This window comes from Thermobia domestica, chromosome 3 (genome assembly GCF_964235325.1).
Source record: "Thermobia domestica chromosome 3, izTheDome1.hap1.1, whole genome shotgun sequence".
NCBI lineage: Eukaryota > Metazoa > Arthropoda > Insecta > Zygentoma > Lepismatidae > Thermobia > Thermobia domestica.
In genome coordinates this window covers 267,524,343-267,547,960 of record NC_137456.1, presented here as the reverse complement: position 1 = coordinate 267,547,960, position 23,618 = coordinate 267,524,343, and the positions used below count along the sequence as shown (strand labels likewise).

Here is a 23,618-nt window from a genome sequence, read left to right as displayed (position 1 = left end):
ATGATTCAGCTTAATAAAATAATAAAGTGAAGAAAGCGGATGGAAACACGATAACATAACGCCGAACAAATTCATACAAACTGGTTTTGTTAACGTCAAAGTCAATTTGGTGCTGCGTGGGATAGAACCAGAGCTGAACGCTCTTCCACTGAGCTATGATTCCCGTTTTCTCTCTGTATATTTAGGGTAAAATAGAAAAAGCCTTAGAGGTTTTCGATTATCCGAGAGATATTTTCCAGATAATTAGAGATGCACGAAACCAGCTCTATGTTATAGTTTATTTTTAAGTGATATTTGGATTTTCTAACGTAATTGTACAAAGTTAAATTAAAAATATATTATCTGTTTATTCCCTTTGTTTTATAGTTATTTCCCGTTATCATATTAATACTACTTTTATGTACGTTTCTTTTAGGTTAAGTGTGTTTCTCGTTCCTTTCTCTAATCTTCATGATTAAAAATAAAATGTCTCTTGAAATATATTGTCTTTTAATCAATACTTTATTTTAATCTACTTTGTTTTCTGTGATTCTCGACTTTCTTCTGTCTCACCAAATAAAATACCATTTTCGTTTTTGACATAATACTCCACCAAAATCGTCCTACCTCTGGAACAATATTTACATACCGTGCTGTGGTTTTGATCCTTTCTTCAATCACTCGTTAAGTTTCCCCATAAAACCTTATATACATTAGTATTATATTCTATATATTTTCGGATAACACAGTAGTATCCTTACCGGGCTTCTAAGAATGCTATATTTAAGGGGAATAGGATTTATTCTGTAATAAATGTATATGCAAGGAGCTTCCTAATTGCTTATTGGAAGAGATTTCAGACGTTTCGAGTGTAAAAACACTAATTGGTTACTGAAAGATAAAACAGCATACTTCTATGATGACTGGCCAGCACTTATTAGCGGAAATATGGGCTGGCTTGGAGAGGCTAACTTTGCTGCCAGGATTATTCAAATTGTAATGAATATGAAGTTCATCCTCTTGAGCTCTTCTCCCACTAAAATGTCAGACTTCCAAAATTAATACAGTAGTTGCAACTACTAACAGTTATTAAAGATAGTGCGAGGAGAATTACCATTTGCTCAGTAAATAAGGCTAATAAATAATTTAAACTATGGTTTCAATGCTTCTATGTTTGACATTTGTGTGTCTGTAAGTTTGCAATACTAATGCCATGTTGGTGAAACTTTGTATGAACCGTCCTTCCACTTGCAGAAATATTTCCACTCTTCGGTGTTTCAAACTAGCAAACACAATCTGGTAATGTTTGGTGAAATACATCGCATGTTTCAAGCTATCACGTGTACATTCAGGTCAATGCATGTTGGTCGTTTTGTGTAATCTGGCTCAAATTTTATTTATGGGGTCACAATTATTAACACACTATGAAATTGAATTCAGGAAACAAATCCATTGAATCATTGCCCCCCACACGCAGGTTTTTTCAGACTTCTGCGATAATTTATTAAAAATTCACTCTGTTAATGAACATTGTGATTTAATATATATTTTCGTTGACACGATTCTGTAACTCTCTTGTGCTTAGTGCTAAAACAAACGAATACATTCAGTAAATCTAACTTCCTAATATGATGGTATTGAAATTATTGAAATGACGGAAAGATTAGTTTTACGAGTTTTGTAACACGCAGCCAGATAATAATGTTCCTGCACAAATGGGAATGCAAACACGGAAACAATCTTTTCTGGAGTCTAACCGAATATAAACATAAATTAGTGTAAAAAAATTAGACCTAATTAAGATTTTATATATATATATATTTGCGAGGAGAACAGAAACACACACACACACACACACACACACACACACACACACATATATATATATATATATAAATAAATATATATATATATATATATATATATATATATATATATATATATATATATATATATATATACTGGTTAAGGAATGTAGTTTTTCTCAAATCGAATTACTACAGTGCCGAAAAGTAGTATTGTGAATCGAAACATGCCACTCTGATTTTTATTTAAAATCGAACATTAACTTCAGTTTATGCTGTCAGGCCAAACTTTCATCAAATTGTTGTATATTTTTTGGAATGTCATTCTAAAATTGAGATGTCTTTTTTATTTCTAATGGTGCAATGTGTTATAGTTGCAAATGCATATAACTGATTTCAACAGACACTATCATATTTGTTTGATGTACACGAATTTTTATATCTTTGCAGGTTATTGCGTTATCTATAATAGGGTTTTCATATTCGATATTAAAAAAATTGGATGACATTTGGTTTCCATCTGAAGAGTTAATAACAAGTAAGTACTATTTAAACTAAAAACTAAAATTTCAAGTCGAAAGCAATGGGTTCACACCACGAAACAAACATTAACTTTCGCAGAAAGTCTTTTATGAAATTAAGACTATTAGCATTTGGTATAAACTTGAAATAAATTTGCTTATACTCAGGTTACAACTTGGTACATTTCGATATGATTTATACTCTAGACTCAGATAAATAACTAAACCTTAGAGGATGAGCGCACTCAGGTTCAATTAGTAATATAAATGTCGTAAAACACTGATCAAGACAGGGTTTGGTAAGAAAAAAAAGTGATGGCGAAAATAAATAATATACCTTAACATGAAGTTAGATACTAAATGAGACGGTATCTATCACGTTAGCACTAAATTGGTACAAATAATAGAATAGTGGTATGATTGGCTATAATTTGAACGGCAGAAATGGGTGAATATATGGGCTGTATCTCCGTTGGAAGACGATCCGTTAGTTCTCTGTGTACTGATATTTACAGTCAGTCTTTTAGAGATATCCATACTACCATTATGCTGCAAATTTAAATACTCTCCCATAATGAAATGTAATTATGTTTGTAAGTCCGTGTCTCATATAGATTACGGGTTGCGAAAAACGTTAAATGTAAAAAAAAATGAACAAGCAAAAGAGGAGTGAAAGCGAATATTACATTTATAAGAAAAGTGGTGGTCATAACCTAGTTCGGTATGTAAACTTATGCAAACAATACATATGATGGTGGTCATGGCTAAGGTCTGATCAGCGTATATTGATTCAGGAAAGTGATGGAATTATAAGGTGTTAAATTTCTTTTTAGTAACACGAAATATCTAGATGCAGCAACGAAAACTATCGTTAAAGTAATTTGCTACCCTATAATCATTTAGTATATATATATATATATATATATATATATATATATATATATATATATATATACAGCCTCAAGACATTGTCAAGGCTCTATATTTGTACTTTACATTTAAAGTTGCAACCGGGTGTTTCCGGCTGCCGTATTCGGTAGCCCGATCATCACCCCTGTTCTTCGCGCGCAGAGTCATTCGAAGAACTGAAAACGTACTTTGTACACAAACAGTTTATGATTGTGAACTCGGAAAGCCTGGTACTTCTGCTTGTCAAGGTCAAAAAGTGGGAGAAAAATTGATGTGTAGAATGTAAAGAGGGTTCAACAGTGAGTGATACTTGTAAGAAACATATTCATTTGTAGTTCGTGCACATTCCGCCTGTAGCGCTACTGTGGTACAACGTATATTGTAACTGTATAATTCTTGAACACCGCTTGTAGGTCTATTAGCGTATGTGACGACCGTAACTATGTTGTCAGCTCTGACTGCGATAAGGCCCTGCTGTGCTGCTTTTGCTTTTCCTTTTTGTCCTTCGTCATTTGTGAGACGCCAAGCATGTTTTTTGCTTGTTGCACGCGCTGAACGAGTTCCTGCGGAGCGAAGTATTTAAGAAGTTAACCATATTCTTGTTTTGCGATAAAAATATGATAAGTACTTTGAATTATAATACGGTTTTAAATTGGTTAACTGTTGAAAAAAATACGAAAATAAAGCTGTACTTGTAAATGTATATTAGTCGAGGACGTAGCTACTGACAGTGTTGCAGGCACGTAGCCAGGATTTCGTGAAGGGGGGTGGTCCGTGACATGAAATACTGTGGTCGTCATAAAAGGGGCTCGATCACTCTAAACTATTTTACTGGAACATATATTGGTTCGTTTAGCCAACATTTCGTAACGGTGAGGGGGAATGACATGAAATTCTGAAGACCCAGTACCTCGATCAATCTAAACTATTTTATTATCAATATATATTGGTTTGTTAGGACAATAAAATGAGGATATGTTGGCAAGTATTTTAATAACAAACTATCAAGACATTTCGAGCAAAATAATAAAAGAAGTATTGAAAAATATTTTGCAATATTTACGTCCTTCTCCTCTTTATTCAAATATAACAATTTTCCTTTCGTAATTACCTCAATTATTATAAAAAGTACATACTGAATACTGTCTTGTAAACTATCTTCTAATATAAATAAAATAAAGAGTTTGTTTGTGTGTTTGTGTCTGTCTTTTTGTGTGCGGCCTGGGAACCAGACGAATGGACCGAAAGTTACCAAATTTTGGTCAGGGGTACCTTGGCCCAGGCCCCAGATCAAGACTCAGCGATTCTTTTCAAATTTCGAAGCAGTGGGGTCTCAGGGGTCTTTTACCGGAACCGCCTTGGGAACCAGACAAATTGACCGAGCGTTACCAAATTTTAGTCACGAATACCTTGCTCAAGGCTCCAGACCAGAGTAAAGGCTTTTGTCGAAATTCGAACCAGGGGGTCTCAGGGGGGCGTTTACCGGGACATGTAAAGGTAGTAGAAAATGACCGATATTTTACTATTTATTTATTTAACAATCACCAGATACAGCTCAGAGGCCATTTTGCATTGAATATCCAACAACAGTAACAATGGAAAGGATTTGGGAAGGTATCGCCCAGGGCCAGTTTACTAGGTGCCGTCCCTGAATTTGCCAGGTAGGACTGAAGGAAACCCTGGAAAACTTCAGTCAGCATGGTAGGCAGCGGGATTCGAAGCCACGATCTCCCGAATGCGAAGTCAACACTCTACCACTTGAGCTATTAGTGTCGAATTCTTTTTTTCGCGGTAGCTGAAATCAATGGTGAAACTCCAGTCGCATTAATTTCCAAATTCACGCTATTCGGCTCCGGGCCGGGAGTCACCGGAGGGGGGTGAGATACCAAGACATATAAAAGTACATAAAATGACCGATATTAGTGTCAAATCCATAGTTTTCGCGGTCGCTGAGATCAATGGTGATACTCCCACAGGTGTTGACTTCCAAATACAGGCGTTGACTTCATGTCTTCAACTTTACGGAATCCCGAGATATAAACATCTTAGTATAATAATAATTGTAATATCAACCTCTATTCTCTTCCAAATCCTTTTCTTCCCTTCTAGATCACAATCAAAAACGCTGAAATATGTATCTAATTATTGGGATTACAGAGTAAGATTTATAATAATATTTTACAGTTAGTACTTTGGTCCATCCCGTCCGTTACTCCGCACGAAACTCTTGAACGAAACTGAATTTGACTTCTGTTTTTTGCAATTGATAGCTAAAATAATTATCTCGAAAGCGTTCGTTAGTAGAGGATCATAAACCAGGAGGTTGTGGATCAGAAACCAGGAGTGGTAGAAATCAACCATTTTGGCTTTTAACGTTGATCCTGTAAACCAAAAAGGGTAATAGTTAGCAAGAAACGGTTTCCGGCAGTCGATTTAGCATCCCAAGAATACCTTTCAACTCCATCCTTAATACTGTATTGAAATAAAAAGTGGCAGAAATAAACAAGTCCCCGCTTTAACATTGAATGGGGGAAAACGGTAATATATAGCGAGAAGCAGTTTTGGGAAATCGACTAAAAGATTCCAAGATCACCTTTCATTTCTATCCTTAACACTGATAAAACTAGAAGCGGTAGAAATAAACAATTTTCGGTTTATTTTTCATTACTGTGGAGCACAAGCTGTAACAGATAGCGAGAAGCTGCTTTCGACAATCGACGGAGCATCCCAAGAATACATTTTGCCTTTCCATACACTTTAATAAAATCAGAAATGACAGGGTGTCTACTAAAATTGCAAAATGAAATTTAATGACATTTTCTTTAACAAACCATTAAATTTAGCAACATTCTCAAAAGCGAATTTGGGTGCGACTTGGGCCAATTTTCACGCACGTGACAGAAGCGTGCTTTACTTGTGATTTGTTAGCGTCTAAAACCATATGCGTTTTTGGTAGTGAATTTTGACATTTTATAGAACAACATTTACAAGTGTGTACTTATATCTGTACAGATAAAATGAATCGTGACTCAAAAACAAAATTTCTTGACTTTCATGACCATTTTCTGTTTTCGTGACTTTCTTTAATCCTTTTCGTAACCGATAGACACCCTGGTAATCCAGTATGACTTCCAGGTTCAATGTAATATACATAGAACATGACCTATAAGAGACAGCGAGAAGAGTTTTTTTTTTAAATGAGTTAGCGTTCTTAAAATAGATACCATCTCCTCTTTTACCCTGTATTCAAACGTAATTATTAGAAATCAACCACTTCCGGTTTTAACATTCATCGTTGTACAGTCATGTTCAAGAAAAATTGACCACTCACCCTGCTATGAAAGATGATATTCTTGAACCGCAAAAAGAAATTATAATGCTGTGGCTCTTAATAAACTTCTTAATCGCCCAAACAAAGTTCACATTTATTTGATTTATTCTAACTATAGGTAAGACCACAGTCCTTTTCAAACAGATGAGTGGCAAAGTTTTCTTGAACAAGACTGTATATGACAAACGGCAATAGATAGGTACGGTTTTTGTATTCGATTAAGCGTCCCTAGAATATATTCCATCTCCACTATAATCACTAGTAAATAACACTAAGTGGTAGATATCTACTACAACTTCTGGTTTCAATTTTAATTGAAAAATGTTGGGTGGTCCTGTTTATGTCTTTAAGTGATTTTGTTTCAAATGAGAAGTCCTAAAGCCAAATTTCATGTTTGTAACTTTCAGAGATTCTGAGATACCGATATGCTATTATATGAGTAATAATTCCTACTCTCACCTTTTCCTTCTTTTTTATTACTAAGATATAAAAGAAATCGTGAAACACGTGTTAAATTATTTTAAATTGGAGATCCAAATACCAAATTTTAAGTTCCCAGTCCTATACGTTTCGGAGATGTGATTACCTTATTAAAATAACTCTCACCCCAATTCCTCCTCTTTTCGTGAATTTTCAAAAAATTTTCTTAGTGGTACCCCACGTCACAAATCCTATGTAGGTGTAAATTCAAAGTTTCTAGGCAGTCCCTAGAACAGTGGCTCCTAATCTAGGGGGTGCGAGTCTCTGACAGAACTAAATTTAAAATTACAAATATTACGAATGTTGTAACAAACATTAAATTAAATATTTAAACACGAAATAACTATTCTGTAGGAACTGTGGTTTCATTGACAAAACTGGTAAAATAAAATACTCCACTGCACTGCAATGCTATGCAGGAATCTTGGTGGAAATAAATATAAATTTCTGAGAATATGGCTATTATTATATGCAAGCCCGTTCTTCGTACGGGTCAGCGGCATAGCGTAAGGGAACGCCGGTATGCCCGTCATCCCCTGTTAATAAGAAAAAATACGTATTTCATTGTATATAAATTGTTTGCTTGTAATTATTGTCACAATTTTTTCCACTGCAATCTTTTGGATGTCCTCTCTCGCCTTACATTGACAGGTGGATCCTACGCATGCGCATAACCAGATGCACATTTTCTCTCTTTCCTCTTGTCCTATGCTATGTTCCTTGGGCATCCATGCCTACTGCAAGCAACGTGGTTTTCGTCTGCTTTCTGTCGAATGCGCATGCCCAACTACTACTCTCTTCATCCCTTGCAACTCTACATTTTGCTTTAGATATGCGCTGGCGTATTCAAGTATTTCCAACTCTATATATATCTTGAACTAAGTTATAGTTTCTGTACAGACCGTACGAGCGCTAACATCAAGAAGATAAAACAAAACAAAAGTGGTTAATTCAATGTCTTTTTGAAGCATACCGGTTATGTAAATAATAGTATAAAAATAGTTATGCTTTAATCGTAATTAAATGCATCGTAATTGTAATCGTAATTAAAGGCAAATTATTAATCTTCATCATAAATACATAGTATGTCCAGTGGCGTGGCCAGAAACACTTTGAGGAATCTCACACACACAAGCATAAATATAAAGCATTCTGTAGAATCACGGTCACCGATCAGGTAGACCAAGAAAGCCAGTACCCCTTGCCCATCGTAAGGATTGCTTGGGACCTTCAGCCACTGGCACGTATCCCGGGGAGATGAGGAAGACATGTCCCCTCCAATCTTGGGGCAGGGGGACTGTCCCCCCAACTATCCGATTTGAAATTGTGATGATTTGTATCCAACTACTAGAAAGGAAAGCAAGATGAAATTGATGTCCCTTGACTTGTTTTATTTTAAAAAAAGAATCGCATTCTTTAATATTTCATTGTCATTAATTATTGTTAGTCTATTTGCAGCTACTTGTTTAATTCCTGCAAAGATTCCTATAATGCTATTGTGATCATAATTTTGGTCAAATAAGAGTATTGTTGCGCCATACATAGTTGACTTTCTTTCATAGTTTTGAGGAAGTCATTATATATATTATTACAAAACAAGTGTCCTAAAATGTTAATGTGGATCATTGTGGATGCGTAAATAGAAACATATCAATTATAAATATGCATGTATTCAGATTTCAGAATGTGTTCACGGTACTGATACGTACTTAATTTCATCTGCATCCCCGGTATATAAAATACAACAGATTCACCTCAGAAATCAGATTCATCTACCGTAATATGAATCTCATCTCCCCTTCCCCCGGAATAAGCCTCAAATCTGCCCTCCTCCCAATGTTGAAGACAACTCTGGTCCTCTGATCCTCCACAGCATTGTTTTTCAACTTCATAAATATTTTGAACATCGCTTAAAAAAAAATTAGGAACGGTCTTACCCGTTCCCCGAATGTTGAAGACAGATTTGCGCCCCTGTCTTCAGTATCTGGATATCTGACAACGAAATACATACACAGAAACAGGCCCCCTGAGTTGGTTTAAGTGCTTTCTATTTGCATTTCAAATGATATACGTATACACTCATGTCCATATGCACGAATGGGCGTCTGAGTTCCGGACTCAAGATGACAAATTTCTATTGGCGACTTTTTAAAGAACGAGATTGAAGTATGGTATGCGGAGAAAGAAGCTGCTTACGAGAAAGAAATAAAGGGAACTATACTGGAAACAATGTTCATACAACAGCGGTGCCGAGTTTTCTTGTCACATGGTAGTGGTAAGAAGGAGCTGAGACAATTGCTTATTGGCTTCTAACGTAATCGACTCATTTGCTTCTGTATATCACACTAAATTTTTTAATAACCTTATATTTCCCATCGGTATAGCTATGTATTGCTGATTTTAGTAGTATTGTATCGCACAAGTGATTAACTTTGGCATCCCCATTTCGGAATACCACGCTACGCTACTGGTACGGGTAGAATAGCTTTATGGGAAATATTTGAATGTTATATTTGATCACTCTTTCTCCATTACGTAACTTATTTGAACAAAAGTGAAGTAAAACCCTTAGTTCGACCATGTTCAAAAATGTGTTTCATACGATGCAGTATTTATTCTTTGCAAGAAATCTAAATTCACCTCTGCTTTTACGATTCTTTTATTTCGAAGTGAGTTGATAAAATAGAAATGTTCCACATGCTAAATATGTTTAAAAATTCATTTCAGACGTTTCAAACACTTTGCCACACTGTAACCTCTTTTGGAAGCAGAATTTTCGAAAACGCTGGGGCATGTCCACATGATGAGCTCGTTAAGTAAAAAGTTATATACCTAGTTTCATCTCCTTGGCTTGGAAGATATTTAATTTTCGCCGTATATATTAACTCCTCCACCCTCTTAGGATACAAATTTTAATAAAACTGACATGATTAAGAAATGGCTTCAGCCAAGTGCTAACTATGTTCTAAAATTCTCAATCATTTTTCATGAGATGAGAGGGAAGTGGAATTTCCTAGAACGCTGGGTTGCGTGTCTACTTGGTTTTTATGTTAAATCTCATCTTCATACATGAGAGATTTGAAAGATACTGTATTTTTAGCAAATATTTTAGACCTTGACCCCTCTCCTTAGGATACGCATTTCAGTGAAAGTTATATGATGAAACCATGCTCTAGAGTAGTTCTAAATATGTTCAGTAATTCTCCTCGAACATTGTATGATGATGAGACAGCGAACGCCGATTTGAATGTCGAGAAATAAGTAAATTAATTCCTCCCTCCTTCTGCTTAAAAGGAGAATTTCGAAAACTCTAAATACGTATTCCATTCTTTTTAGTTCAGAGTTGGTTTACGAAATTTCACATTACCAATTTAAGCAAATTTCACATTTCATGACATTTTCTGAATAAATAGTGGTAAATTTTAATATTATAGAAATCGTGTCTTTTCTCCATCTTTCAGAGGGGAATTTCCGGAAACATACGTTCAATTATTTATAGTCAAGAATTCAAAGCGAAATTTCACACCTCAAACGTAAGCAAATGCAGAAATTTTAATAGGTAGACACTATTCTCCATTCTCATCTTAGGACAGAATTTTCGAAAAACCTAAACATGTATTGGTTCGTTTCTAATTGAGTTTAATTTTGAAATTTCACGTCTCCAATATAAAGAATTCTTACATTTATCAAGAGGGTATTATGATGGCAGTAGAAAATAAGAATGGGAAGGTAGTCAGCGAGAGAAATAAGGTCATAGGAAGGTGGAAAGAATACGTTGAAGACTTATATGACGGGGGAGGGACCCCCTGTTTTGCGGCCGGGTCACATGCCTTGTGGTGGCTCGGCTCCCTCAGGGGGAGATAGGTTGGCAGCTGTGCCCGGACCCATCTACCGGTACTTTGACTGCCATATGGTAGTGGGTTAGCACGTGGTGTCGACAACCTACCGGCAGAGGTGAGGGGGCATCCTCTGAAATGGGCGACTAACTCGTGCCATTGGATCTGGGAGAGTACGTGTGACCCCATCACGTCCTCAGTGGGGTAGGTAGCTCTGCTGCCGCACCTACCGGCGGGGGTGAGCCCTTGGGTATCCCCCGAAATGGGCAACTAAGCCGTGCCCTTGGGTCCGGGAGATAAGGCTGCGTGGTACCCCAACACGCTAAAAAGAGTGGGTAGTTGGTGTGCCCAAGTGGGTGGGCGGATCCAACGCCCTACCGGGAGGATGATGTATTGTCCTCAAAGAGAGTGTAATGCGTTCTCTTGGGTCCGGGATGGGATACCTAGTATCCTAACGCATACTCGTACCTCAGGAGCGCTGAGGAAGTGGGTCCCTCCTTCGTCCCAGTTGTGTGAGCTGGGTGCAGGAGCCACGACCCTACCAGGGGAGCCGCTGCTCCCAAATGGCCTTTGTCTTTAAAGGTAGAAAGTCTACATCAGCCATTGGGTCTGGTAATGTACGGTTCACCTCTCTCGTAAGAAGAGGTAGTCCCGTATTGCTTGGACGACCCTACCGAAGGAAGGGTGTGGGTGTCCCTTCTAATGGTGGCTTACACGTACCATTGGGATTCGGAAGGTAGCCTTGCTACAACGTGTACGTGGTACCTAAACACGTTAAAGATAGGTAGCCCCGTATTGTCTGGGCGAGCCTACCAGGGGAGACACGGCTCCCTCGGGAGACACGGCTCCCAAATGACAATGTCTGCCTTGAGCAAACGGTCTACATCAGTCATTGGCTCTGGTAATGTACGGTGTACCTCTACCGTAACTAGAGGAAGTCCCGTATTGTTTGGACGACCCTACCGGGGGGGGAGTGTCGGATTCCAGCCTGCGGGAGGACCAACCGGAGGTGGGTGAGGGGCCAATCCCAGGAATCTGGGTAACGGTTCTGATCCTGCTGAAGGGAGGAAGCACCGTGGGACATGGGCCGGCACCAAACTCAAATGGTGACTTAACACGTACCATTGGGTCCGGGATGAGATACGGGAGTATCTCGACGTGTGCATGGTACCTCTACATGACAAGGCGGTTGCCAGTTGAACGATAGAGGTAGGCAGGGCCGGGATTGAACAAGCCCCCTCGGGCTTTTGCCTGGGGCCCCGGATTGGGTTGGACTCTGCCGGGCTGTGGTCATACCGTGGGATTCGGTAGCTTGTGGGAGCCAATCCCAGGAATCTGGGTAACGGTGAACACGGGCGGGAGGTGAGCTTGCCTTATAACGCTCGGGCGCCATGCCTGCAGAGCATGGTAGGACTGACTCGCTAGCAGTCTGCCTCAACCAGTAGGTCTACTGGTAGGCACTCAGGACTTCGGTCTGGCCGCGCAGTGGGCGTATCCCACTCCCTCAGAGAATGGGGGTGACACATTAATGGTGTCAAGGTTAGGGGGCAAATCTTGACGGTGCACTTCGTGCACGTGCAATATAGCGTATATCGAGCAACTACGGGCGTGGTGCATTATAGGCGGAACCCGTCCATTGAATAGACCGAACGGTCGTGGGCATGCTCCCCATGCATGCAACTAAGCGTGGCAAAGTAGACCACTAGCTAAACAGTAGGGATAGACCGTGTAGCCTAAATGTAGAATAGAAAATGAAGTAGGCGAGGATGACAAAGGATTTAGTATTCTTAGGGATGAGTTTGAAAAGGCTATATCCGAGATTAGAAATGGAAAGGCAACCGGAATAGATAACATACCAATCGAATTCATTAAAAATATAGGAGACAAGGGAAAGAAAGAATTGTTCCGATTATGCAATGAAATATATGAAACAGGAGAATGGCCAAAAGACTTTCTGAAAACGATCATGATACCGATGGCTAAGAAATCGAACCCAAAGAGATGTGAGGATTATAGAACTATTAGTCTCATATCTCATGCAGCTAAAATTCTGCTCCGAATACTGAACAGAAGGTTATATGAAAGAACAAATAAAGAAGTTGAGGAGGAGCAGTTCGGGCTCTGAAGAGGCAAGGGCACAAGAGATGCAATTGGATTAATAAGAGCGATCGGTGAAAGGTTTATAGAAAAAGGGAAAGAGGCGTATGTTATATTTATTGATCTAGAAAAGGCTTTCGACCGCGTGAATTGGGAATTGTTGTTGGGAGTTCTAACGAAGATAGGGTTGGAATGGAAAGATAGAAGACTAATAAGAAACTTATACATGAACCAACAAGTAAGTGTTAGGATAGGGGAAGAACTGACGGAAGAGAGTGCAATTGGAAGGGGAGTTCGACAAGGATGCTGCCTCTCACCAACACTATTTAATGTCTATCTAGAAGAGATAGTGAAAAAGAGCCTACATGATGATGATGGCATTTCGGTAGGAGGTAGAATGATTAAATGCATAAGATTTGCAGACGATATGGCGCTTGTTTCACAATCTGAAAAGAAAATCAATAAAATGTTAGAAAAATGAGAAAGGGTTTTGAAGAATATGGTATGAAAATAAATGTAAGAAAGACAAAAGCCATGGTGATTGGGACGAAGGGGTCTGTGTCAAATATAAAAGTCTGTTTTGTGGGACCTTGAAAAAAGAGTTGAGAAAAAGACTCATAAAATGCTTCGTGCGGAGTGTTGTACTGTATAGGGCGGAAACGTGGACATTACGTAAAGGTGATGAAAATCGACTGGAAGCCTTCGAAATGTGGTTGTGGAGAAGAATGGAAAGAATTAGTTGGGTCGAGCGGAAAACGAATGAGAGAGTGTTAGAAATGGTGGGTGAGAAAAGAACACTTTTAGATATTATTAGGAAGAGGAAGAGAAACTGGTTGGGACATTACCTAAGAAGAGATTGTATCATGAGGGACGACGTAGAGGGTATGGTGGCGGGAAAGAGAGGAAGGGAGCAAAAGAGACTACAATTAATGGATTATATAAAGACAGAAGGATCATACGCGAAGACGAAGAGGTTAGCGGAGGACCGTGGAGCATGGAAGCTTCTCAGCTGCGGTAAGTGACCTGCCAATAAAGGCAGAATACCTATGATGATGACATTTATAATTTTCTAAAAATAAATGAAACAAAATACAGTTGAAAAATTAATGTTATACGAATTACTCCTTTCTTGTTTAGGTGCGGAATTTTCAGAAACGGTTCAGATATTTTTAATGGTTAGTTTATATGCCTAGTTTCATCTTCCTTACCTCAGAGATTAGCAAGATACACTATCCTATTTACGCCCCTAAGGACACATAATTCCAAAAATTCTTTGTTATTCCTTGCTTTCGTCAAAAAGAGTATTCTTGCTAATTATAGCATTATGACTTGGTCGATAATGAGTAACTCACTTATATTGTCTTATATACAGAATAGGTTATTATTATTGTTATTATTTTTGTTGCTGTTACTGATGATTTGAGAATACAATGCTGCAACTAAAATTGCAGAAACGGTCAAAGACATCGCGAATGATGTAGGTGTGAAATATGTAGGGTTTAAGAATGTCGGCGCTTGTTATAAATGTTGGAACAATTGTCCTAGAGGATCCCAAAACTTTAATTTAGAAAACACAGCGTCTTGTATCATTTCCTACTGTATAACACTACAACGAATACTCTATAAGAACATTGTACTTCTGTTAAATTACCTCGCTGAACAGTACTAAATGATCACCGAAGGCTAACATGAAATGGAGGATTCACACAAGTAGATCCGCTTTTTCTTGAGTTAACTAAACATTAAGTATAATACCGAAGTAGCATTATAGATAAAGTGAGACTGTAGAAAAAATGAACCTTTCCTCTAACAGTTAAAAGAATAACAGAACATAGACGCGATAATAATAATAATAATAATAATAATAATAATAATAATAATAATAATAATAATAATAATAATAATAATAATTCAATTTCTTAAAAATAATATTCAAAAATAGATAGAGGAAACTGCAGTCTGGTAATAATTATAAGGAACCTGATTAAAACGTATTAGCTTTTCTCAACCCACTGAGGAAGAGAGAAGTTGGAAGTAAGAGATGAAAGATAAGAAAGGAATAGTAAGAAGAAGAATGCAGTTGGTCGATGATTTGATATAAATAATTAAATATTGGGAATAAGAAGAGGAAGCTGAAGACCGAGAAAGGTGAAAGAAGAATTTCCAGACCAGAACCTAAGAAAAAACACAATCACACTCACATCTCCCATTAGTCCCAGTATCTGCCAACAGGTAGAATACTTAATAATAATAATAATAATAATAATAATAATAATAATAATAATAATAATAATAATAATAATAATAATAATAATAATAATAATAATAGACCACGATAGCTGCTGCGACTAAGTTACTGCGCACGATAGCTCTTGAAAGAAAGCAAATTTTTATTTTATTTTATATATTTATTTATTTATTTATTTTTTAATTTTTTTTAATTTTTTTATTTATTTATTTTTTTTTTTTTTTTTTTTTTTTGCAAACTATGGCGTTTGCATTTCGGAGGAGCTAGTTTTTTGCATCTGTTTTTATTTCGGAGGAGCTAGTTAATTGAAGTGATCCATAAACCGAAAGTTGTAGAAATCAACCTTTTCCAAATTTTAACGTTGACACTGTAAAACAAAAACGGTTTTCGGCAATCGATTAAGCATTCCAAGAATATTTTACATCTCCTTTCGTTACCAACCGAAAGTGGTAGAAATAAACCATTTCCGGTTTTACGTTGAACACTATAAAGCAAAATCGATAAATAGTTACGAGCGGCTTTCTGTAATGGCAAATCCTTTAGATTGGAACTGACAAGAGGTTACCGAGAAATAAATTACCACACGCAAATCAAGCCCAAAACTTGGCCAAACTCGACCAGCAAATGTACAGATCTTAATTAGGTTGAGGGCTGCCCACCACCGAATTTTGTTCCGATTCGGCCAATAGTTATAAAGAAAATGCTGCTGGGTAATTAAGTAGTTATCTAGAAATAAGGTATGAAATGCAACCCGCGTCCACCCTGTTCTTGGCCGAGTTTGACCACAGAATATGTCAGTACTTATTCCTTAGGGAATGGGCTAGTAGCTCACAAAATTTAGTAAACATCCGGCTAGTATTTAATTTAAAAATAAACTCTAGTAAAAACCGTAAAGAGGATGACGTAATATGTTCTCTATTAATATGGAATTTGTATCGTATTTCTTTCACTTCTGGTATTATTACAGAGATTACTGTCGAGATGGAATACACTCATGCGGTACTTAATGAATTACATAAAATATCTTCTAGCTCTCCAACCTATAACACTCAATTTATAACCGGAAGTGATTGATATATGCCACTTCTGCTTTTAGTATAAAGGTTAGAGTTGAGATAGAACATATTCTTGGGACACTAAATGATTATAGCAAACCGCTTCTCCTTATCTGTTATCTTTTCTAATCTATTGCGATCAACACTAAAACCGGAAGTAGTTGGATTTTGCTACTTCCGGTTTGGAGTTTAAGAGAGGTAATAACTTACCTGTTTCCACAACGTTAAATTGATTCCATAAAACTGCTTCTCCCTATATCTTATACAGTAGTTTATGCTCTATGTAAATTAAATTGAAACCGGAAGTTATAGGTGATTTCTACACTTCCTTTTTACTAGGGTGTTAAGTACGAAGATGAAAGTTACTCCTGGAACGTTTTATCGATTGCCGAAAACTGCTTCTTACTATCTATTATCGTTTTCGCTTTATAGTGATCAACGTTGAACAGGAAATGGCTCAATTCTGTTACTTTCAGAATTTACTAGCTTGATTATCCTTGAAAACTTTAATTGATTGCCGAAAACTGCTTCTTACTATCTATTATCGTTTTTGCTCTATAGTAATGAGTGTTAAAACCGGAAATGGCTCATTTCTAACATTTCCAGTTCTACTAGAATGTTAAGAATAAGAATAGAGATTCCCTTGAAACGTATAATCGATTGCCCAGAACCGCTTTTCGCTATCCATTATCGTTTTTGTTTTATATTGATCAGCGTTAAAACCTGAAAAAAAAAATCATTTCTACCATTTTGTTTGTCGAATCACCTCTATTAATGAACTCTCTCGAGAAAATCTCAAACTATCTACTTATTGAAAATAATAATAATAATAGAAAATTCGCATCCTTTCAAATGTCATCTTTCGAAGTAACGGACGTATGTATGTACGTACGTACTAACATTACGATATTACAAGTTGCACTACGTGATCCTGCAAGGCGCACCTTGCTGGTTTAAATTTATATATATATATATATGTACTATGTAGATTTTAACTTGTTAAATTAATATGAAATAGATTTATTAATATACCAGGCCTGGTCTTAATTTATAGGTATACATAATTAATCAATATATATGTTTAGTAATATTATATCTAGTAACTGTGTATTTAACTTGTAAATTGTTGTATTTTATATAACTCTTCTTTAGGTTGGAAACACTTCTAGCTGGGGCTGCCGAAGCGAATTTTTTTTTCTTTTTTTTAAGAGGAACTTTTGGTTCCCCGCACCCCGCGAGTTGCCCCTTAGTTGTCTTTTCGAGAATGGCTATAAATACGGACGGGAATTGTGTAACAGGGCTTCACTTTTCTGAAGACCGCCACAGAATGATGTGGCTTGGTAGGTTCTGAATGAGGACCAGTTAACCGGAATTCTCTTTAACTTTTTTTGATTTTTGGCCAGAGTTATGTGGCAGTAGAGGATGGTTCATATTGGGAACCAAGGTAGTCAGTGGATAGGAAACCACTCAGTAATGTGGTCCTAGGTTTGGTTCTAAGTTGGAACCAAGGTTAAGGATTTAGTTTAGTTTCTATTAATTCAGTTATATTGGAATTTATAAATTTTGTTGTTCGATTTAGGTTGGGATGGATTGAGAAGTGTTTTAGATGGGTTGTAGCTAGGGAATTAATTTTGTTAATTTTTCTTTTTTTTCTTTTTTCTCTCGATTCCCAATTAGAGAGGGATAAGAGAAGGATAGAGGGAATTGGACAAAAATGATGTTCAGTGGAGTACACAGTGGGTACTCGGTTTGTAATAGTTAGTGAGAGTCCAATAGACTGGACTCTATACAATTTTGACGCCTAGTCTTGAAATATAGACGAAGCCGATAGAGTATTTCCCTGATCAAAGAATCTTTCCCGGATTCAATATACGGATCCAACAATACCCTTAACCTAACCCATACCTAACCTAAATTATTAGCTAGTCTCCTCTGTGGAACGGATTCAGGTAAGATGAGTTCCAAGACAGGGAATTAGGTGAAGCACTCTAAAATTGATTAGCAGTGCTGATAGAAACTAACTAAGGAGTGTACTAACAGCTTGTAAATGAACGCGAGTTAGTAGCTCCACAGGCCCATCCTAATTAGTCATTGAATGGACAACTAGAATTTCAATTAACATTTAAGAATTCTAGTCAGGAAATTTAGATTTTCTCTCAGACTTTCATAAACTTACACTTTTTAAATTAGTTAATAAAATAGTTAATTTTTAAAAGTGTCTATGATTTCTGTATTGAAAAATCGTATCCGAGAGTTTGATTTAGTTAAGTAAAAATCCCCTAGACATTTTACTTATAAGCGAGTCAATCTGCAATCAGGCTTCTCAATAAGTTAAAGGAAAGAGAAGGAAGTCCTTGGGAGAACGGTAAGATAAGAAATCCATTAAGTCTACGCTCAACGAGGAACGTGGAGATAGTATGGTGAAAGGTAAAGGAGGGAGAAGAAGAATAATCGAGATAAATTTCGAGGATAGTACACTTCTTGTTACTAAGTATATTCAGTAATACCCTTCTTAATTCATGATTTAGATTATAGTGTGTTCTCTATCAGTGGATTCATTCCTTGAAGAACGGGAAGTTGTAAGGAATAGATATTGAGAGTAGCGTGGCGCGTTAAGGGAGCACCTATTGCATATTCGTGGAAAATTAGGTTAATCAACGCGCAATCGCAAATTGTGGGCTCTATACCGGGATATAGAAATCTTATGAATAGTTTATGATTCTAAAATCGGGCAGGAAAATTAGGAAAATGTCGAGTCAAGTAGAAATTTCGGCTTTAAACGAAGCATTGGGGTTAGGAGGAGAAAACCAATTTTCTCAGGAACAAATTTTGGAGAAAATTAGGGAACTGAGACTGAAAGAGCAAGAACAAAATGTAAGACAGTCAAATTGTTCTTGTAGGAACTTAGAAGGGGATTTTAAAATCCCATTACCTAAGTTTGAAGGAAGCGATGAAGATCCATTCGAGTTCATTTCAGCGCTTATTGAATTTTCCAAGAGGAAGGAAATTTCGTTAGAAGAAGTGCTTAATAAGGTAGTTCCCCATTTGCTGTTGAAAAGTAGCAAGGTTTGGTTCAATTTCAAATCGCCTTTCGCGGATTTTGGAGAATTCAAACATCAGTTTTTGCAGGAATACTTTTCATTTGATTATAATAGGCAGATTCAAGAGGAAATTAATGGTAAATTTCAACAACCAAGCGAATCGCTAGCTAGATTCATTAGAGAAATGTCAATTTTATTCTCGAGGTTGAAGGAAATACCGAGTGAAAAGGAACAGATAAGATCAATTATGACAAAGATACATCCGAAGTATAAGGTGTATTTACATGATAAGGAATTCCGATCTTTGAAGGAATTTCAGTCTAAATCGTTGGAAATCCAGTCGGTATTACTGGAAGAATATAATTATGTGAAGAACCAAAATAGCGCTAAGCAGAAAACAGAGTTAGCAGCAGTGGGTGTTCAAAACCCTAGGTTAGATAGCGTTCCGTCAATAGAGGCCGAAAGTCTAGACCCAGCATTCTTTTCTAGGAAGAAAAAAGAGGCAGGATCTAAAGTAAGCCAACGTAAGGAAATAGTCTGTTATGCTTGTGGCATCAAAGGCCATACACGGGCACTGTGTGTACGGTTCAAAAAGAACAAAGAGGAAGAAAAGAAAAAAATAAGTGCATTCTCGAAGGGGAGTAAAGAGAAATCGGGAAAAGGACAATTAGAGCCTTATGCTTATGGGTTTGTGAATCGAAATTTTACAACATTGTACTTTGACACTGGCTCTTCAATAAATATAGCCTCAAAATCCCTTGCGCAGGAGTGGATAAAGAAGGGATGTAAAACAGAAAAAATAAACGAAAAAATTTCGTTGGCATCTGGGTGTACTTTCTCACACCAAACGGTTGTGGTAAATCTGTACATAAAACGCAGAAGGTTTAGAACAATGTTCTATGTGCTAGAGGATTTTCCAGTAAAAGCTTTATTAGGGGCTCCATTTTTACAGAAGGCCAAAGTTGAAATCCTACTCTCAGAAGGGGGATGGAAGTTCAAATCGGAGAAAAGAATTAACCGATTTGTACATGCAGAATTTGTTCTGGCTAATAAATGTAAGGGGGAAGGACCAAGCTCCAAGAAAAGGGAGGAAAAGCTCCAGTCTTCCCATAGTGAGGGAGATGGAGGGGGAAAAAGGATGACGCATTCACAGTCAAAATGGGTCAATAGGAATAGAAATGGCAAAACCAAGGAAGGAGGGGAGGTGACGTCTTCACAAATGAGTGAGAGACCATCTTTACCTCGAAGGAAAAAGAAAAAAGTAGAAAAACAAAGTTATAAACCGCGTGCCGGGGAGACAAAGGACAAGTGTCCGGAACCAAGTAGAGAGAGTGGCCCGGATGAGGTACACAAAAGAAGAAGGTTTTCAAATAGGTCAAAGACCCACCCTCGGAACACAACAAAATACCACGAGGAGGACAATTCGGTGGAAAATTCTGTAAACAGCACGGGTGACAAACAGATGGAGAGTGCGGCACAAGCTCATAATTTTTTATTGGTGCTGCAAAACAATCTAAAAGAAAGATGGAGGGGCCGCTCATACTTGTAAACATATTAAACAAGCCGGCACTTTTGTATATTGATACGGGGGCTTCTTGTTGTTATGTTTCGGATAGGCAGGCTTTGGAATGGGAAAAAGAAGGTTGTATTTTGCACAGAGCAAACTTGCATATAGCCTTGGCTTCTGGGTCAACATTTTCGGATGCATATGTGGTTGTTGATGTTAATTTTCTAGGAAAGAAAATAAGGCAGAAATTCTTTATTGTGAAAAACTTGTTTAAAAGAATTATAGCCGGGAGGGATCTTATTAGGAAAAGTCGTCTGGTTTTGTCTTTGTGTCGGGGAGGTTATAGAATAGAAGACGATAACTCACCGGTGTATTTATTTGATAAACCTTATGATGCGGAACAAAATGAAGAACTTTTAATAGTAGAGGATAAGGAGGTCATAATAGAAAAACTGTTGGCTGATGTTAATATTGACATTGAAAATAAAAGTAAATTAGAGCAGGTCTTAAGGAGAAACAAGGAAGTGTTTTCCTACAAGCCAGGGACTACACATTTAATTGAACATCGAATTTTATTAAAGGAAGATAAACCTTTTTATTCTAAATTAAGACCTTTATCAAATGACAAGAAGAAAATTATGGAAAATTTGTTGACAGAAATGGAAGAAGCTGGTCAAATAGAGAAAACTTCTTCGTCAAACTATATCAGCGCTCCGATTTTACACCAGAAATCAAATGGATCTTGGAAGTTGATCTTAGATGCGAGAAAAATTAACGAGATTTCGGATAGGGAAAGCTTCATGTTGCCTAGCATTACGGAGTCATTGGCTCATTTGGGTAGGAAGAAACTCTATGGGAAATTAGATATTTTATATTCGTATAGCCAAGTTCCGGTTCATAGAGATAGCCAGAAATATACTACGTTTATTACCCATTAGGGGCTGTTTTTCTTCAGAAAATCTTGCTATGGTTTGTCCGGTATGCCAGCGACGCTAGCTAAATTAATGCAAAAGATCCTTAAGGAATTATACTTCACTAAGGTGATTTGCTTCTTTGATGACCTGATCTTCTCGGGGGATAGCCCAGAAGAATTATTGGAGGTTTTAGATTTAACATTAGAACGTATTCGGGAAGCAGGCTTAACATTAAGTCCTGAAAAGTGTAAATTTTTTCAAGACGGAAATAGAATTTTTGGGGTTCCGTATTACAAATGGGTACGTGAGATGCACCGAAGAGAAACTAAGAATGGCAAATCAATTTCAACCCCCTAAAAATGTGAAGGGACTTCAAAAACTTTTAGGTTTTTTAAATTTTTTCCGTTTTAAAATTAGGGACATGTCTTCTATCATTGCACCTCTCACAAATCTTCTAAAAAAGGGAGTAAAATTTAAGTGGGGGGAGGAAGAAAATAAGGCTCTGGAGAGACTGAAGGCTGTTTTGGCAGAGGATCCCGACTTGTTAGTCCCAAATTTACACGATGATTTCCACATATATATAGATGGATCCTCGATAAGTTCGGGCTATGCACTCTGTCAGAAAAACGAGGTAGGGGAGATGAAGGTCATTGCATATGGCAGTAGGAAATTGAATAACGTCCAGAGGAAATATTCTTCCAGCTATCTTGAATTGCTTGCAATACTTACAAGCCTAGAAAAGTTTGAAGTGTATCTAGCATACACAAAGAGAGTTCATGTATACTCAGATCATAGGGCTATTATGTACCTGTTGAAGGCTAAGGACATGCCAGCTATGATTCATCGTTGGGTTACCAGAATATCACGTTTTCCGGTGATTATTCATTTTATTCAAGGGAAGAAGCAAGCGGTCGATCTATTAAGTAGGATAGATTCGAATCATACAGAGGGTGAGGACTTCATCGGTTCAAGAGAGGCCGAAGAAGCTCTCCCAATAAATGCTCCGGACACTGGATTTATTAAGATTGATATGGGGAAAGATGGGTTGGTGGAGCTAAGTGAGCTTCCCACTCATGACCTCATGTTAATTGATACTGTTAGTTCCAAGGGAATTAAGGAGGAAAAGAGAAAAATGAAGAAATTGAAAAGAGAAACTTCTCTTACTTCGGAAACAAAGGAATTTAACATAAGTCAGGAAGAAAAAAAGAACTTGTTTTCAAACCTACCTTTCTGGGAAGGAACAAAAGAAAAGCAAGATGAAGAGACAAGGCTAGATGTAGAAATATCTAATCTGAGGAACCCAGAGTTTTGGTTACGAAGGCAGTTAGAAGATAGATTTCTTAGGAAATTGATAGAATTCAAGAAGGGCAAAAGGAAAGGAATTCCAAAAAAGGAAAGGGCAAAATTAAGAAATTTTGACAGATTAACGTTCTTTTCTTCAGTGGGAATTCTGATGCGTCGGACTCGAATTCAAGACAAGGAAGAAAATATGATATGGGTCCCGGAGTCCATGAAGGCCACTTTATGCTACGCCGCTCACATCATTCCGGAATCAGGACATCCTTCTTTCGAAGAGACGTATGGGAAGCTTCGTAAGGAGTACTTCTGGCATAACATGAGAAAGGATGTATATATGTTCACGAGGGCATGTACTCCATGTAGTGTGTTTAAGGTCAACCTTAACACAAAGATAGGAGAAATGCAGAGTACAGTATGCAGCCGGCCTAATAATAAACTTTACATTGACAACCTAGGCCCTATAGCGACCAGTAAAACAGGAGGATACAGATTTTGCTTGGTTATGATAGACTCGTTCACTAGATATGTGAAACTCTATCCTGTCAGGAAATTAACCACAAATATCATGATTAAGTGTTTAAGCAGTTTTTTCTTTG

At 37.2% G+C, this 23,618-nt stretch overlaps 1 protein-coding gene across 1 annotated transcript in view; it reads left to right on the top strand.

The window, feature by feature from the left end:
• LOC145681644 (uncharacterized) overlaps positions 1-23,618 on the top strand; it is a 255,102-nt gene that overhangs the window by 35,927 nt on the left and 195,557 nt on the right. The window contains exon 3 of the mRNA XM_081753266.1: positions 2,235-2,322. Within this exon, the coding sequence (XP_081609392.1) occupies positions 2,235-2,322 (88 nt within the window). The remainder of the gene's footprint in view (positions 1-2,234; positions 2,323-23,618) is intronic.